This window comes from Perognathus longimembris, chromosome 14, assembly GCF_023159225.1.
Source record: "Perognathus longimembris pacificus isolate PPM17 chromosome 14, ASM2315922v1, whole genome shotgun sequence".
Classification (NCBI taxonomy): Eukaryota; Metazoa; Chordata; class Mammalia; order Rodentia; family Heteromyidae; genus Perognathus; species Perognathus longimembris.
Genome location: NC_063174.1, coordinates 62,333,677 through 62,350,534, shown reverse-complemented (window position 1 = coordinate 62,350,534; position 16,858 = coordinate 62,333,677). Strand labels below are relative to the sequence as shown.

Here is a 16,858-nt window from a genome sequence, read left to right as displayed (position 1 = left end):
GGTGGTTTTGTTTCTAATGACCTAGGAGGCCTGCCTTCCTTATGTGTGCTTCTGTCTACTGTTTAGGTTAAAACACTTAAAAACAACCAACCTCCCTAACCACCTGAGTCTCCCTGACCCTGCAGCCACACCCAAGGCCCAGGCCACACCCAATCATAGGCCAGGGCCACCATGGCCTGAGAGCCAGGCCTTCCTGGTCCCGCAAGTGTCCCTAGTAAGCAGGAGAGGAGCGGCCTCTGTTCTCCTGCTCCGGGCCAGGCTCAGCCGCCTTCTCCCCCTCCACACAAAGGAGGAGTTCCGCAGAGGCTCCCATCTGCGGCCCCACTGTCACAGTCCCTCCTAAGAAAGGGGCCTTGGGTCTCCTCAGTCATCCACAGCCCCATACCTCACCTGCCCTCTGGCTGCCCAAAGAACCTTCCAACCCAAGCCATCTTGCGATCCCTCCTTAGCCCCCGCTGGGTGTGAGAACACGCGTGGTCACATCATGTTTTCGTGCCTTGCCCTGAAAGCCAGGGATTCCAGATCGGTCCCCTGCCAGCATCAGGCCCAGACCCATGCTCCACCGTCTACGCCTCCCCATTGTGACCAGGGTCAGGCAGGCAGGCACTCGGCCATCCCGCAAGACAGCACAGGAGCCCCTCTGCGAGGCTCATCAGGAATGAAGGTTCCAAGTCAAGAACTGGTGGCTCACAGCTATAATCCCAGCCTCTCAAGAGGCTGAGACCTGGCCCTCAGCCCAGGCAGTCTATGGCACTTTTTCTCCAATTAAACACCCAAAAGCCAGAAGTGGAAGTGTGGCTCAAGGATGACAGCAGCAGCCTGCAGTGAAAACAGCTCAGGGACAGTGCCAGGCCCTGAGTCCAAGCCCTAGTTCTGGCACAAGACACAAAGCAACCAAACCCAACCAGGCTGCAGGCCAATGCAGCTCACCTGAGCTTGGGCTTGGGGGTGCTGAGCACACTGTCATCATCGTCCATGTCAGGGCCACTGTCACTGGGGTTGTCCACATCCAGCGTGTCACAGAGAAGGTCCAGGTCCTCTTCTGTCCCGGGGGGATGTTCTGCAGGGTCCTGCTCAGAATCCAGGACCTGAAACAAGGCCAGACATGTGAGGAGCCTGAAGGCCTGGCTGGCTATCCAAGGCTGATGCCTACAGGCCTGCAGAACAAGATGAAGATGACACCTGGGACCAAGCATACTCAGCAGCCAGCATATCCTATTCTGTTCATGTCAAGTTCTGTCACTTCCAGCTCACTAGATCTGTTGGAACAATGCTGGGCCCTTCCAAAGCCTCACACAGGGAGGCGAGCCTGGGTACTGGGGATGGTTATGAGATTCAAAAGAAGGCTGGCTCGACTAGGGTGTCGACTATCACTGCTACCTCAGCCCAGAAGTCCCCTGCACAGGGACAGCCATTTCCTCTGCCTTCAGGCAACCCAACAGGGACGCTGTTCCTGTGAGCTGGCCTCTTCCAGACAGCACAGAAATGGAGTCACGTGGGAGGCAGCCTCTGGTGTCTGGCTTGACTAGCAAGGCATGTCATGTAAGATGGATAGTCCCTTTTTCTGATAAAATGGGACATGGTTTGTTTTGGAAGTAGCCAGCTGACAGAGATCTGGCTGTTCCCCAAGTGTGGCCGCTGCCGATGAAGTTGGCATGAACCCAACTATCTGTCAGTCACGGTGTGGTCATTCCCTCATCTCCACTGGGGCACAGTCTGGTGTGGGACTGCAGTGTCTTCCAAGGCAGCCGTGCCCCTGTGTACTCTCACGAGCAGGATGGGATCCCCCTCCCTGCCCCATCGTGGGGCTTGAACTCGAGGACCGGGCACTGTCCCTGAGCTTTTGTGCTCAAGGCTAGTGCTCTACCACTTTAACGAGCTACAGCCCACAGCCCTACTTCCAGTTTTCTGGTGGTTAACTGGAGAGAAGTCTCACAGACTTTCCTACCTAGGCTGTCTATGACCCACGATCCTCAGATCTCAGCCTCCTGAGTAGCTAGGATGACAGGCGTGAGCCACCAGCACCTGGCTCTGTTGTTCCTTGAGACGGTCTTGTTCAGTAGCCCAGGCTCAATCTTCTAGTTAAGCCACCCAAGTGCATGGATTACAGGCTTGTGCCACCATGGCTCATTTCTTTCTTTCTTTTGCCATTCCTAGGGCTTGGACTCAGGGCCTGGACACTGTCCCTGAGCTTCCTTTTGCTTCAAGGCGAGCACTCTGCCACTTGAGCCACACAGGGTCCCTTTGGCCTTTTCTGTTTACATGGTACTAGGGAATCAAACCCAGAGCTTCATGCATGCTAGGCAAGCACTTTTCCGCTAAGCCACATTATTCCCAGCCCATGGCTCATTTCTCAAAATGAAAGATAATAGTTAATTAAAATAGTTGACCAAGATGTCTACAATGGTGTCTTTGTTTACTTCTAGCTCAAGGTAGGGCTGGACTCAGGAGGGCTGTAAGTCACTGAGCTGCCTGCACTCTCTTAGCCAGACATGACCTTGTACCTTAGAACCGTTGTCACTAAGTATCTTTCTTATCATAATTCTCACAGAATAGGAACAGAACTGACTGGCCTTGTGGATGAGATCTTCCACACCTCTGTCCAATTCCACCTGTCTCCCAGAATTCACCTCATGGCTGGCTAGTGTAACCCTCAAGTGCCAATAGCTGCCACCGATTTCTTGCGTGTCTTTCCTGTGCCTTTAAGAAGTCATGGCTGTGGTGTGGCTCATCCCTCAGGACGCATGAGGCATAGTGAGCCAGGGGCAGGAGCCAGGTGCACCTGAGCTCTACTGCACCTGTGGCTGCACTGTCCTCAAAGAGACCATCTTTGCTGGGGCCAGTGGTTATACCTATAATCCTACTTAGGAGGCTGAGATCTGAGGACTGCGGTTCAGAACCAGCTCAGGAAGGAAAGACCACAACACTCTTATCTCCAGTTAACTACCAAAAAAAGCTGGAAGTGGCAATGTGGCTCAAGTGGTAGAGTGCTAGCCTTGAAGCAAAAAAGCTCAGGCCCTAAGTTCAAACCCCAGGGGAGGGGAGAAAATAAAAGACAAAATATTTTCAATTGAATGTCTACAGGTCATGGGTCATGAGTAGAATCCTTATATTCTGTATAAGCCCTTTAATCAGTATATAATTTGCAACATTTTTATATACAGTAGGCTGCTGTTTCATATTCTTGGTGGCACTGTTTGATGTACAAAAGTTTTAAGTGGGGGCTGGGAATGTGGCTTAGTGGTAGAGTACTTGCCTAGCATGCATGAAGCCCTCAGCACCACATATTCAGAAAAAGCCAGAAGTGGCGCTGTGGCTCAAGAGGTAGAGTGCTAGGCTTGAGCAAAAAGAAGCCAGGGACAGTGCTCAGGCCCTGAGTCCCAAGCCCAGGACTGGCAAAAAAAAAAAAAAAAAAAAAAAGTTTTAAGTGTTGTTACATTCCAGTTTATTTTCCTGTGTGTGTATGTGCACGTGCCAAATCTAAGACGTTTAGTTATGGCAGCCCTAAGATAGTCTAAGACAAAAATTGACATAGAGAAGTAGAAGTAGAGTGTTGCCACAAGAAATTCTTAAGAAAGTGGAAGAAGCTTTGGAACTGGGAGATGATGGGGGGGGGTAGCTAGAAGAGGTGTGCCATGAAAGGAGGTACAAGCAAGGGTGGCTCTGGGGGAGCGCGGAAGGAGTGCTGCTGAGAGTCTAATCTCAGAGACTCCCTACGCGGTCATGACCTGGGTGCTGGCAGAAAAAAACGTGGTCAAGGGCATTCTGACGCAGTCTCTGACAGAAAGGAGGAGGATGCTGTTAGAAGCAGGAGGAAAGGTGATCTTTGCTATAAAGTGGCAAGAACTTGGCTGAACTTTGTGTCCAGAATTTTATGGGAGTTCTTCTCTTTTTGTGGGGTGTTTATTTTTGCCAGTCCTGGGGCTTAGACTCAGGAGTTGAGCACTGTCCCTGGCTTCTTTTTGCTCAAGGCTTATGGGAGTTCTTCTAAGTGACAAAATAGGGTACCTGACAGAAGAAATCACTAAGTGGAGCTCTGAGGGGGGTACATGGCCTCTCTTGATTGCTTGCTGTGAAATCCAAAGAGAAAAATGAGTTACGGGTGAAATTTATCACCAAAGGGGCAGTCAGGTACTACCCACGCTAAGCCTGGAATCCTAGCAACTCAGCCAGCTAGGGCAGAAAAATGTCATGAGATTCTTATATCCAGTTAGCCAACAAAAACCTCAATGTGCAGCTGTGGCCCAAATGGTAGAATGCTAGCCTTGAGCAAAATCATTCAGGGTCAGTACCCAGGCCTTGAGTTCAAGCACCAGTGTTGGCATACACACACAAAAAGAACAAACTCAAAGATGTGTGATATTCTTGGCTAGGTCAGATTGCAAAGAAGGAGACTGCTGTGTTTGGGAGAACAACGAGGCTGTGCAGAGTGAGAACAGTAAGCCCAGCTGTTCTACAGGAAGAAGGGAGAATGACCCCCGAGGCAGCTCAATCTCTCTTGTTGCCCTGCCCATCACAGGCAGGCGCAGGCCTCCAAGGCACAGGCCTTCAAGCTCTGCTCCACAATCTCGCACACTGCTCCTTGGGTACCCAGCTACGACTGCAAGGGGCCCAGGTGTGGTTAATCTTTGCTATATAGCCAACTCTAGAGGCACACAGAGCTGGGGGTATGGCCACCTCTGCCTAGTTTTCGCACTAGCTCAGGCTCAGCCCTGCTGCGGAGGTAGGACCACGGCAGAGCTGTGAAGTCTGAAGGAGGCCGTGGAGGTAGGGTGCTCCTAGCAACTTATGCTAGGTTGTTAGCATACAGGACCACCTTGGGAGTGCCACTGTTCAATCATACGACAAAAACTACAAGACTTGGGGCTGGGAACGTGGCTTAGTGGTAGAGTGCTTATCTAGCATGCATGAAGCCCTGGGTTCAATTACTCAGCACCAAATACACAGAAAAAGCCAGAAGTGGTGCTGTGGTTCAAGTGGTAGAGTGCTAGCCTTGAGCAAAAGCTCAGGGACAGTGCCCAGGCCCTGAGCTCAGGACTGGCAAAACAATAACCAAAAACCTACAAGACTTGAGGCCTGGCCAACTTTTTAAGTGAAGCAGGCTGGTGATGGTCCAGGGTAGCTGAGAAGCGCCACCCTCCACACCTGCTCCTGAGAAGAGCAGCCAGAGTGTGGGTGTGTGGGGCTGAGTCCAAGCTGCTGCTGTGGGGCACAGCCCTCATGTGTGCAGATGCAGAACTATGGGGGGGGGGGGGAACCTAAGAGTCAGGTGACAGCGCTGCTTTGGGACAAAATCAAGTACATTCTCTCACTGTCGCCCCAGAATCACAATTATGTTCTAACAAAGCAAAGGTATTTTTCTTTTGATTATGAAAGTCATGCACGTTCCCATGGTATGTCAGCTGCCTGGCTGGCTGTAACTGGGGGAGGTAGGGGCGGGGCAAGGCAGGGTGTACTGGGGGTGTGGAGGTAGGGGCGGGGCAAGGCAGGCTGTACTGGGGGGTGGGGAGGTAGGGGCAGGGCAAGGCAGGCTGTACTGGGGGTTGGAGAGGTAGGGGCGGGGCAAGGCAGGCTGCACTGGGGGGGTGGGGAGGTAGGGGTGGGGCAAGGCAGGCTGTACTGGGAGTGGAGAGGTAGAGGCCAGGCAAGGCAGGCTGTACTGGGGGTCAGGAGGTAGGGGCGGGGCAAGGCAGGCTGCACTGGGGGGGTGGGGAGGTAGGGGTGGGGCAAGGCAGGCTGTACTGGGAGTGGAGAGGTAGAGGCCAGGCAAGGCAGGCTGTAGGGGGGGTCAGGAGGTAGGGGCGGGGCAAGGCAGGCTGTACTGGGGGGTGGGGAGGTAGGGGTGGGGAGGTAGGGGCGGGGCAAGGCAAGCTTACTGGGGGTTGGAGAGGTAGAGGCCCACGGGAGCTCTCTTGTTGATTTGTCTCTGAATTTGCAACCACTCCCCGTATAATTTCGATTTACTAAACAAATGAGCAGCCCCCATCTGTCCTCCTCTGGATGCGTCTGGAATTGGAGCCAGCAGACCATTCATTGACCTCCCTGGCGAGCAGTGTCCTGGCGATGGCGACCACCGGGCAGGGGGACGGAGGGCAGCAAGTGCTGTGGGTGACTCACCTCTTCTGACACTTTAAACCTCCGCAGCAGCGCCACAACCTTCTGCTTGAAGTTCTGCTGCTGCAAGACAACAAACACAGAGACAGAAATGACATGGAACCTAGATCCGTTGGCAGCAGTGTTGTGGCCGGGCCTTGAGGTGGCAGCCAGGCGGGAGGAGGTACAACTTCATTGCTGCAATTCTGATGAATAGGGTGGAACTCGCTCGGGTTCAGCTGCCTGTGTGTTAACCACATTTGAAGCCCCAAGCCGAGGCCAGACTCGGAATCCCCGAGAGGAGCTGACAGTCCAGACCTGCTGAAGGAGGCTGGCAGCCTCCATAGCCTTCCTCACGGCTCCCCCCTCCCAGGGGACAGGCCCATCCTGAAGGAGGCATGGGTGTGCTGGGATGGCTAAAGTGCCAGGCTCAGCCACCTTACAGTGCCACCCTATACAGGGAGGACCACTCCTGTGAGTCCCCCACAGAGGGGGGCTGAGCTCAGTGGGCACTGCCTGTGACAAGGGGACGAGGCTCCCCATACACTGTGGACACGGCAGCCCCCACGGCCTCTCTCACACCTGCTAAAGGGGGGCAGCGCCACCCCTGGCCCACAACAGAACAGAACACCCAGGGCCGCTCACAGGCCAGTTCCACAGGAGTGCAGCCTAGCATTGGGCTCCAAAGGGGTCTGGCACCCACTGGTAACTCTGCACTGAGAAAAACCTGAGACAGAAATGTCTGACGGCTACCTCCTGTGCCCACAGAACCTGAGGCTAAGGCCCCAAATAAAACATTATTTGTACCAGGCACTGGTGGCTCATGCCTATAATCCTAGCTACTCAGGAGGCTGAGATCTGAGGATCGTGGTTTGAAGCCAGTTGGGGCAGAAAAGCCCCTACTCAGGAAAAGCCAGAAGTGGTGCTGTGGCTCAAGTGTACAGCATTAGTCTTGAGCAAAAGTACTTCAAGAACAGTGCCTAGGCCCTGAGTTCAAGGTCCAGGACCAGCACCAAAAACAAAACAAAGTGTTATCTGTGCCAGGCAGTGGTGGCTCACGCCTGTAACTCTATTTCCACACTGCAAGGCCATGGCCTGAGGTCTGCACATCTTCCACATCTGGGCCCATTGCACCTGGGCCTCAGGAGATGCCACCTCCCCTCCAGCCAGAGTCCCCCCCCCCCCCACCACGCCCAGCCCTTCCCTAGTGTTAGTAAATCCAATTTCCACCGACCCTGGTCATGGACGTCGTTCTTACTATCGATCGCCGCTGCTTCTTGGGCTTTCCCACATCAAAGTCGTCCTCATCCAGATCCTGCAAGACACACAGGGCTGAGGGTACAGTGTGTCTGTACGTCCTGCCTCCCACAGCCCCTGGGCCGCCACCGACTCGGCGTGTGGGGCTGGACACAAGGAAGCCACTTCAACCCCACACGACGGTGTATGAGTGCTGAAAGGAGGGCCATCAGGGTCCTGCTCATTACCTGCCCTTGTACAGCATCATCACTGGCCTCCTGCTCAGAGGAAAAGCTCTCATACTCCTCCTCCGAGTAGTTATCTGAAGAATAAACAAACGGAAGGGAAGGTACCTTGAGATTCCGCCTGCTGCTATGACAACGAGGTGGTGATTAAGCCACAGGTGGCCCTGGGAAGCAGAGGAAACACAAGGAGACAGCCCCACACCACCAGGGGCCTCACACGCTGGCACGGTGGCCCCGGGCCTCGAGAGCCCCACCACAGGAGGTCACATGGCTGTGGGGCTGGCAGGGCCGACAGCGACGCAACTGTCACGGCAGCAGTGGCCGCCGAACCCCCCACCCCACGATAGGACCAGCACCCAGGTCACGGAAGGTGTCAGCTCCATGAGGCCTCCACATGTTGAAGGCACTCAGGACTTGGATCTCAAGACCAACGTGTCACAGCCCCACGACACACAGCACTGCCTCAGAGCTTCCAGGAGAGCCAAACCCAAAGACCCTCTGCCTCCCACCCCAACTCCTCCAGGCATTCTGGACCATCTTGCTGGTCCACACACTCACGGCCAGGAGGTGGGGTGGGCCGGGCAGTGAGGGCAGGGGTGCACAGATTCACCTGTGGACTTGGTCTTGGGCCCGGCCTGCATGGTGCTGTCCTCGTGGTCAATGGGCTGGCTGGACAGGGAGACGATCCAGATCTCAGCCACCTTGACGGAGGCCTCCTTAATGCTGCTGCAGAGGCTCAACACCTGGCCGCCCTCGGAGGGGTGCTGCATTACCTGGGGGACAGGTTTCTAGAAAGTTCGACCACCTCAGGCAGCCTTCACATCCAGGCACAGGGAGTGTGCTTGGCAGGCAAGAAACAAGACTACAGAGAGGAGGCCAAGCAGGACACGGAGGACCAGGGGCCTGGATGGACAGTCACAGGAGGACACTGGACTACGTGGAGAGTCAGTGCCAGGCTTGGCAACTACAGACTGAGGGTGAGTACAGAGGAGTTTCCACAAGCCACCTGGTGAGACCACCCAAGCAGGCCCCAGCCACCAGCTTGAGTCTGCCTGCTCCCCAGCCCTGAGGCCTCAGCAACAGCCAAGCGGTGTGATGATGGGCCTGAAGGTCAGCTGGCGGTGCCAGATGCAGCCCTATAACCCTTGAAACCTGCTGTCCCGGGACTGTGGAGGAAAGCCACCAGCACCAGCCAGGCCTCCAATGGCACAACAAGCCTACAGGGCTGGCTCACAGGACGGACAAGCTCCTGAGGCCAACTCTACCAGGGAGAGTGCCCAGCAAACCAGAGAGGGCAGCGAAGCCCGGCACCAGACCCAACACTGCCTCGCCCAGCACTGCCCTGGGCTCTATGCTGCATCAGAAACACGCACGGGCAACTTTCAGACTCACCAATCCGGCCTTTGCAATTAGGAGCTGCCTTTGTGGGGGTCACAGATGTTAGGGCTTTGTGGATTGTTTTAAAATTTGAGGCTTGATATGGGGGCACAAACTCTAAATCAGAAAATAGGAATGTCCTTGCAGCACAGGCAGAACACAGGCAGTAAAATCATTGCCTATAAGAGCCTCTCCGGGCTGGGGATATAGCCTAGTGGCAAGAGTGCCTGCCTCGGATACACGAGGCCCTAGGTTCGATTCCCCAGCACCACATATACAGAAAACGGCCAGAAGCGGCGCTGTGGCTCAAGTGGCAGAGTGCTGCTAGCCTTGAGCGGGAAGAAGCCAGGGACAGTGCTCAGGCCCTGAGTCCAAGGCCCAGGACTGGCCAAAAAAAAAAAAAAAAAAGAGCCTCTCCTTCCCCCTCTGTTAAAAGCAGGGTACAGATATAAACTGCTACATCTTTTCTGTAAAACTGTGACTGAGAATTGTATCCCTTATATATGGCTGTTACTGTACTCTAATCTTTACTTACCTAACATGGATGTGTGGTTATATCACCTTCTATGGATGTGATTTCAAATCTATAATTCAGTAACTTCCTACTACATAAAGGTAATAGTGGCTTTACACTTTCTTTTATAGACACAAATAAAAATCTATTCAAGAATCGGGTAACCTGTATGAATCTGGAAAAGGTAAAATTTGTAAATAAGGAACAAAAGTATTTAACATTTCAAAGGCGTATTATCTGCTTCATATGGTTGGTTGTTTTAATGTTACTGTCTAAATTATACTAAATTCAAGTAAACTGTCACTGAAGAGCTTATTTTGTCTTGGTTTTTAATTATGTAAAGTAAAATACTTCAGTATTTTAAGAAAACCTAGAATTCACTGTGATTTGCACTTAGACCATTATGAATGTGCTGTCCTTTGTACGAATGTCAATGCATAGAACGTAGTGTTTTAAAATATAATTGGAATGCAATCCTTAAACAGTTTATCTTAAAACTCATGAAAACTAAATGCCTGTAAGTGTATACTTCAAATGAAAATGGTTTAAGCATGTCATGACTTTTAATCTGGTATGTAACAGTGCAGTGTTGCTCAAATTGTGTGATACGTGTGAACAGCCATCTTAAATGAGCAGTATACTGACTACCTAGCTGAATATACATAAGAAATATCACTGTAAAATTTCTACCTACCAATCATTAAAAAAAAAAAAGAAATTTTAAGAAAGCTCACATGGGCTGGGTGCTGGTGGCTCCTGCCTATAATCCTAGCTACTCAGGAGGCTGAGACCTGAGGGATGTGGTTCAAAGCCAGCCTAGGCAGGAACATCCATGAGACTCTTACCTCCAATTAACCACCAAAAATCTGGAAGTGGAGCCATGGCTCAAGTGGTAGAGCACTAGCCTTCAGCACAAAAGCTCAGGGACAGTGACCAAACCCTGAGTTCACGGCTCAGGGTCAGCACACACAGACACATACACAAAAGCTCACATGGCTTTCACCATGATTTCAGACACCAAGTCAGGAAGGTCGGCTGCAGGTCTACACCACCACAGAGCCACTCCTGGCCGCTGTGTGCCCGAGTACATGCAGAGGACACGATCTGCCGCACAAGGCAGGGCCACCTAACTCTGCAGACACCATCTCCCTAGCGTGACCTCAGTCTTGGCAGTGTCCACTCTGGAGGCTGAGCCCTGCTGCATCCTGGTACTGCCGCGGGAGCCTGTGCTGCTGCAGCTGGGGTGTGCAGTGGGCCACAGTCCTTCAAATCAAGGCCAACTGCTGACAGAGCATCGCTACCCTACCTTCTCAAGAGCCAGTTCTGCAGGAACTCAGATGAGGCTGGGCCTCTCCCCCTAGAAATCCTGATCTCTCCACTGGAAAGACAGGACCGAAACTGGCCTCCTGCCAATGGCATGTGACCCCCTAGCTGCCACTCTGTGGGGACACCTACGGTAAGAGGTGTGGGTGGGCCAGGGATTTTCTGCCCCAGTCACCACAGCTGACACGTGTCCCTTGGATGAGATGAGGTCTCGGGCGGCCGGCACAGCCAGGCCTACCACGGCTGGTGGCAGTCTCATCATTGCCTTGCTCCCAGCCTATCTCTGAGTTCTGTGACACCCCTGCATGTTCCAGGCTCCCCACAGCTAGCTTATCTTCCCCGCCTGGGGTCAGCAACCCTGGAAGCCAGAAAGACTCCTGAATACCACTCTAGATAGCACCAGTCCTCCCCCAAGCTAGGCTACAGCCACCTGACTCGACTCTGAAGCACCGTGGCACTGGCTCAAAAGGTCCGCCAGATGCTGCTGCCGCCTACTGACCAAAGCAAAGCTCCCAAATCAACTCAGCCTTCTCCCAACTCTCCACAGCTTTCTCGGTTTTCAAAAATAATTTAGTGCCGTAAGAAACTGCCTAGGAGTCCAGGCTCAACTGTGTATTTAGTAAACAACTGGGGAAAAACAAGTCTCTTCCTAGGAAGGAAGAGAAACCCACAGCAGGCTCTGGTGCTGCCTGCGGCACTGGGGCTCAGCTGCCCTAGAGCACAAGCCCTGTGGGGCAACACAGGCTGCGCCCTGCCTCTCACCCTAGTTCTCGTCCCTTTCCGTGGAACCTGAAGGACTTGGCAGCCCCGCCGGTCCCCTCTGCCCCAGAGGTCTTAGGATTGTGTCATTCTTTGCAGGAACCCAGGACCCAAAGACCACCCCTCCCACATCCTTTTTCTGACCGCATCTCCAGCTCCTTCCAGGACACCCAGCTTGGGGTCCCTGGTATCCTGAAGTCCTTGAGCAGAGGATGCAGTGGGTTTGGCCAGGAGGGTGGCAGATTGGGTCATCACTGCTGGAAACCCCTGGGTCATGTGCAAGGATGGCCCTGCCCACTTCCAGACACTGGCAGGAACCCTCCCTCTAGGACCCGGCTTCCAGTCCAGCACCAGCCTGAGAAAACAATGCCAGCCTCAAGATCCTCCCCCAAGCCCTGCCTGGCCCACTGCCCATATAGCAGTTCCCTACTGCTGCATCTGGACCAGCACAGAGAATCCTGGGCATGAGGACCATAGACATGGCCTTGGAGTCCTTTCCCACCCCACCCTCAGCAAGTTCAGGGACCAGCCTCCACTCAAGCTCGCCAGTGCCCACGGTGACACACATGACCACGCAGCCACAGGACAGGACAGTCAGGGACCAGCCTCCGCTCAAGCTCGCCAGTGCCCACGGTGACACACATGACCACGCAGCCACAGGACAGGACAGTCAGGGACCAGCCTCCACTCAAGCTCGCCAGTGCCCACGGTGACACACATGACCACGCAGCCACAGGACAGGACAGTCAGGGACCAGCCTCCACTCAAGCTCGCCAGTGCCCACGGTGACACACATGACCATGCAGCTACAAGACATCCAGGGAACTTAGCACAACACAACAGGATGAGGACAGGCCCCCCCCCCCCACCACCACGGGGAACAGGGGTGCTGTGCTGGACCTTGGCATGCACAGGAGGGCTGAGCAAGGTTTGGGGTGTGCATGTGGGGTGGGCAGCACGGGTGTGTATCGGGGTGGGCAGCACGGGTGTGCATGTGGGGTGGACAGCACGGGTGTGCACGTGGGGTGGGCAGCACGGGTGTGCACGTGGGGTGGGCAGCACGGGTGTGTATCGGGGTGGACAGCACGGGTGTGCACGTGGGGTGGGCAGCACGGGTGTGTATCGGGGTGGACAGCACGGGTGTGCACGTGGGGTGGGCAGCACGGGTGTGTATCGGGGTGGACAGCACGGGTGTGCATGTGGGGTGGGCAGCACGGGTGTGCATGTGGGGTGGACAGCACGGGTGTGCACGTGGGGTGGGCAGCACGGGTGTGCACGTGGGGTAGACAGCACGGGTGTGCATGTGGGGTAGGCAGCACGGGTGTGTATCGGGGTGGACAGCACGGGTGTGCATGTGGGGTGGGCAGCACGGGTGTGCATGTGGGGTGGACAGCACGGGTGTGCACGTGGGGTGGGCAGCACGGGTGTGCACGTGGGGTAGACAGCACGGGTGTGCATGTGGGGTGGGCAGCACGGGTGTGTATCGGGGTGGACAGCACGGGTGTGCATGTGGGGTGGGCAGCACGGGTGTGCATGTGGGGTGGGCAGCACGGGTGTGCATGTGGGGTGGACAGCACGGGTGTGCACGTGGGGTAGACAGCACGGGTGTGCATGTGGGGTAGGCAGCACAGGTGTGTATCGGGGTGGACAGCACGGGTGTGCATGTGGGGTGGGCAGCACGGGTGTGCATGTGGGGTGGGCAGCACGGGTGTGCATGTGGGGTAGGCAGCACAGGTGTGTATCGGGGTGGGCAGCACGGGTGTGTATCGGGGTGGGCAGCACGGGTGTGCATGTGGGGTGGGCAGCACGGGTGTGTATCGGGGTGGGCAGCACGGGTGGGCAGCCTGGCTTGTGGTTCCCCGCCTTCCACATGACAGCCAAGTTCGGAAGCCTAGAGACAAGCTGGCCAGAGGTCAAGGAAGGCCTGTGAGACGTCTCAGCTCTGCAGCCAGGACGCCCTCCGTGCCCACAGGCCGGGATTTCAAGTCCCTGCATAAACACCATGGGCTCCGTTTGTTTGTTTGTTTGTTTGTTTGTTTATTTGGTGCTGGTCCTAAGGCTTGAACTCAGGGCCTGGGCACTGTCCTTGAACTTCTGCATTCAAGGCTGGCATTCTACCACTTAAGCTACAACTCTACTTATGCCTTTTTTGGTAGTTAATTCGAGATAAGTCTCACAGATTTTCCTACCTGGGCTGTCTTTGAAACATGAGTCTCAGATCTCAGCCTGTCCATGGCTGCCAGTCCCCTCAGCTGGGCTGTTGAGGCTGGGTAAAGACTAATGGGATGTCGGGGCCACCGGGGAGGACATCTACAGGGGCACTTCCCAGGAAGGGCTCGAGAACAGAGTGCTCCAGGCCCCCTGCCAAAACAAGACAGGTTGGGAAGCAAAATGCACACATAGGGCTGCTGATGCAGGAGCAGCCACACTAAGCAGCTCGGGCCAGGGATCTAGGAAGGGGCTGCAGCCTAGTCAGTCCCCGGGTTCCGCTGACCACTCTAGGGACAACTGGACATGTAAGAGAAGCTACCTGTGCAGATGCTCTGGGGAACTGGGGACAGACACGACATCACACACACGCACGCACACGCGCGCGCACACACACACACACGCATGGTACCAGTCTTCTACTCACCTCGGCCATGTTGATGGAGCCCACAGCCAGTGTCTTGTAGCCCAGGATTGTACGGTTCTTGTACCGCTTTCTGCGTTGTAGCATGATCTGGAGTTTGTTGCCTTCTCTCTTCAGGAAGTGGGGGTACTGAGAGCAAAAGCAAGCCCACCTACAGTCTGGCTCAGCACTGTACCTAGGCCACCTATACCCCCTAAAATCTGTGATGAATGCCTGCTGACCCTGCTGGAGCCTTTCAGAGCCACACCGGGGCCTACAGCCCTGCCTCTACCACCTACCATGAGCCAGCAATCCATGAGGGTATCTCCCCTCAGCATGGTATTAGGAGCTTAATTTCTACATTAACAGCTGCTGGAAACTACAAGCTGAGACATCTGGGACAAGCCCATGCATGCCTGGGTGCCTCTGGAAGACTGAGGACATGCAGCTCCTCCACAGCCCCTCTGTCCAGATGCCAGCATGGCCTGGCCTGCTGGTGTGTTCTTCCATCATGTGGAAAGAGGAGGGTGTCCACACTGGAGCACTGAGCCTTCCCTACCAAACAGGAAGGCAGCAGCCCTGCCCACCACCGGCTGCCACACACCAGGCCCTCCAGCTTCTAACAGCAGCTCTCACCACCTGGTTGAGGCGACCGTGTGGACTGTGTGGAAGCAGGTCCACAGGGTCTCGGAGGCCACAAGAGAACTCAGTGTCAGAGTGAAGGGGACAGGTTGGTCTCATGGCTGCGTGCCTACACACACTTTTCAGAAGCCACATGGCCAGAAGGCAGGTGATCTGCATGCCTGGTAAGATTGCACTTCAATAAACCCGACTCCCACGAGAAAGGAGACACTCCCATCCCGGCCAGTACACAGCCCAGAAGCTGTGCGGGTGGGGTCAGATCCCAGCCAGGCAGACCAGGCGATGGGCCTTGGGGAGGGCGAAGGCCAGCACTGGCAGGGACTAAGGGATTTCCCTAAACCACAGCCCTGTGTGATGTATGACGTGGGGGATAGGAATAAACGGAGGCACACACATCTGGCTTCCCTGATGGTCAAGACTCTGAAGAAGAGCTGGAATGCCCTATGCCATACTGGGGCTGGGAAGCCTTCTATTAGCCCTATCTCATATAAGCTGACAGTCCGTCTCCACCACACACTACAGCCCATCTGGGCTCAAAGGGCTGCCAGCTCAGTATCCTTAGTTTCCACATGTTCCAGACCATTTTCTCTAAACACCAAGGGCAAAATGCTTTTAATTGATTAACTTGGTATTCTGTCTTCATCATTGCATTTTAACCAGGGGAAAGGTTGAAACCACAACAAAACCAATAAAGTTTTCTAATTAAGAACAAACCAAACCGGGCTGCCAGTGCTCATGCCTAAAATTCTAGCTACTCAGAAGGCTGAGATCTGAGGATCATGGTTCAAAGTCAGCCCAGGCAGGAAAGTCCGTGAGACTTATCTCCAATTAACCACCAGAAAACCAGAAGAGGCGCTGTGGCTCAAGTGGTAGAGTGCTAGCCTTGAGCTGAAGAGCTCAGGGACAGTGCCCAGAGTTCAAGCCCCACAACTAACAAGAACAGAAAAAACAGAAACAAGAGATGATGTAAGTAAAATGGGAGCTCCCAACATTTAGAGCACTAGCCCAGAAACGCCTACCACCAGAGCACTAACCCGAAACACCTACCACCAGGGCACTAACCCAGAAATAATCATCATTCAGAGCACTAACATGGAAGCACCCACCACCAGGGCATACTGGGCAAGGATATCCATCACCCAAGGCTCTGATTGGAGAGTGTCCGTCACCCAGGTTCTGACCAGGAACTTCTCACAACCTAGGGCTGTGGCCATTATCAGAGTGCTAACAAGGCATGTCCATCAGCCAAGGCTCTGGTCAGGGACATGTCCATCACTGGGGTGTTAACCAGGGCATGCCTACCATCTGTAGTGATGATGGGGTATTGTCTATCACCCAGGGGGCTGACAAGAGTGTTACTCACCTGGGGCATTGCCTGGAGAGTGTCTATCACTCAGGACTCTGACCTAGGAGTGGTCCCTATTGCTACTGCCCAGGTGGAAGACTTACCTGCAGAGAGAAGGTCAGGGCCAGGTCAGTCTCCACTTGTCCACTTGGAGGCAGTACAATCTCATGGGAACGCAAGATCCGTTTGGAGCCCTTTGAAGAAACAGACATCCAGTATAAGACGGGTGCCTTAGCCTGTAAGTCCCAGCTACTCAGCCTGTGATCCCAGCTACTCAGGAGGCTGAGATCTGAGGATCATAGTTGGAAACCCACCTAGGCAAGAAAATCCATGAGACTTGTTTTCTTCTTCTCCTCCTTCCTTGCTTCCTTTCTGCCTTCCTTCCTTCTCCTCCTCCTCCTCCTCCTTTCTTCTTGTGGGTCATGGGACTTAAACTCAGGGCCTGGGCGCTGTCACTGAGCTCTTTTGCTCAAGGCTAGCACTGTACCACTTGGAGCCTCAGCACTACTTCTGGTTTTCTGGTAGTTATTTGGAGATAAAAGTCTCATGGACTTTCCTTCCCAGGCTGGCTTCAAACTGAAAGCCTCAGATCTCAGCCTCCCAAGAAGCTAGAATTACAGGCAGGAGGCACTGGTGCCTGGCTCCCTAAGACTCTTATCTCCAATTAACTACCAAAAAAGCTGGAAGCAGACCCGTGGCTAAAGTAGCTCAGG

At 54.3% G+C, this 16,858-nt stretch overlaps 1 protein-coding gene across 4 annotated transcripts in view; it reads right to left on the bottom strand.

Annotated features, from left to right (window-relative positions):
• Pacs2 (phosphofurin acidic cluster sorting protein 2) overlaps window positions 1–16,858 on the bottom strand; it is a 74,635-nt gene that overhangs the window by 16,910 nt on the left and 40,867 nt on the right. For 3 of the 4 annotated variants that reach the window (XM_048361890.1, XM_048361894.1, XM_048361893.1), the window contains exons 3-9: window positions 16,250–16,339; window positions 14,183–14,308; window positions 8,185–8,347; window positions 7,578–7,651; window positions 7,328–7,408; window positions 6,118–6,177; window positions 931–1,088 (exon numbers count right to left, since the gene is read on the bottom strand). In XM_048361890.1, coding sequence (XP_048217847.1) covers window positions 931–1,088; window positions 6,118–6,177; window positions 7,328–7,408; window positions 7,578–7,651; window positions 8,185–8,347; window positions 14,183–14,308; window positions 16,250–16,339 — 752 coding nt within the window. The remainder of the gene's footprint in view (window positions 1–930; window positions 1,089–6,117; window positions 6,178–7,327; window positions 7,409–7,577; window positions 7,652–8,184; window positions 8,348–14,182; window positions 14,309–16,249; window positions 16,340–16,858) is intronic. The other variant, XM_048361892.1, reaches the window with a different exon arrangement.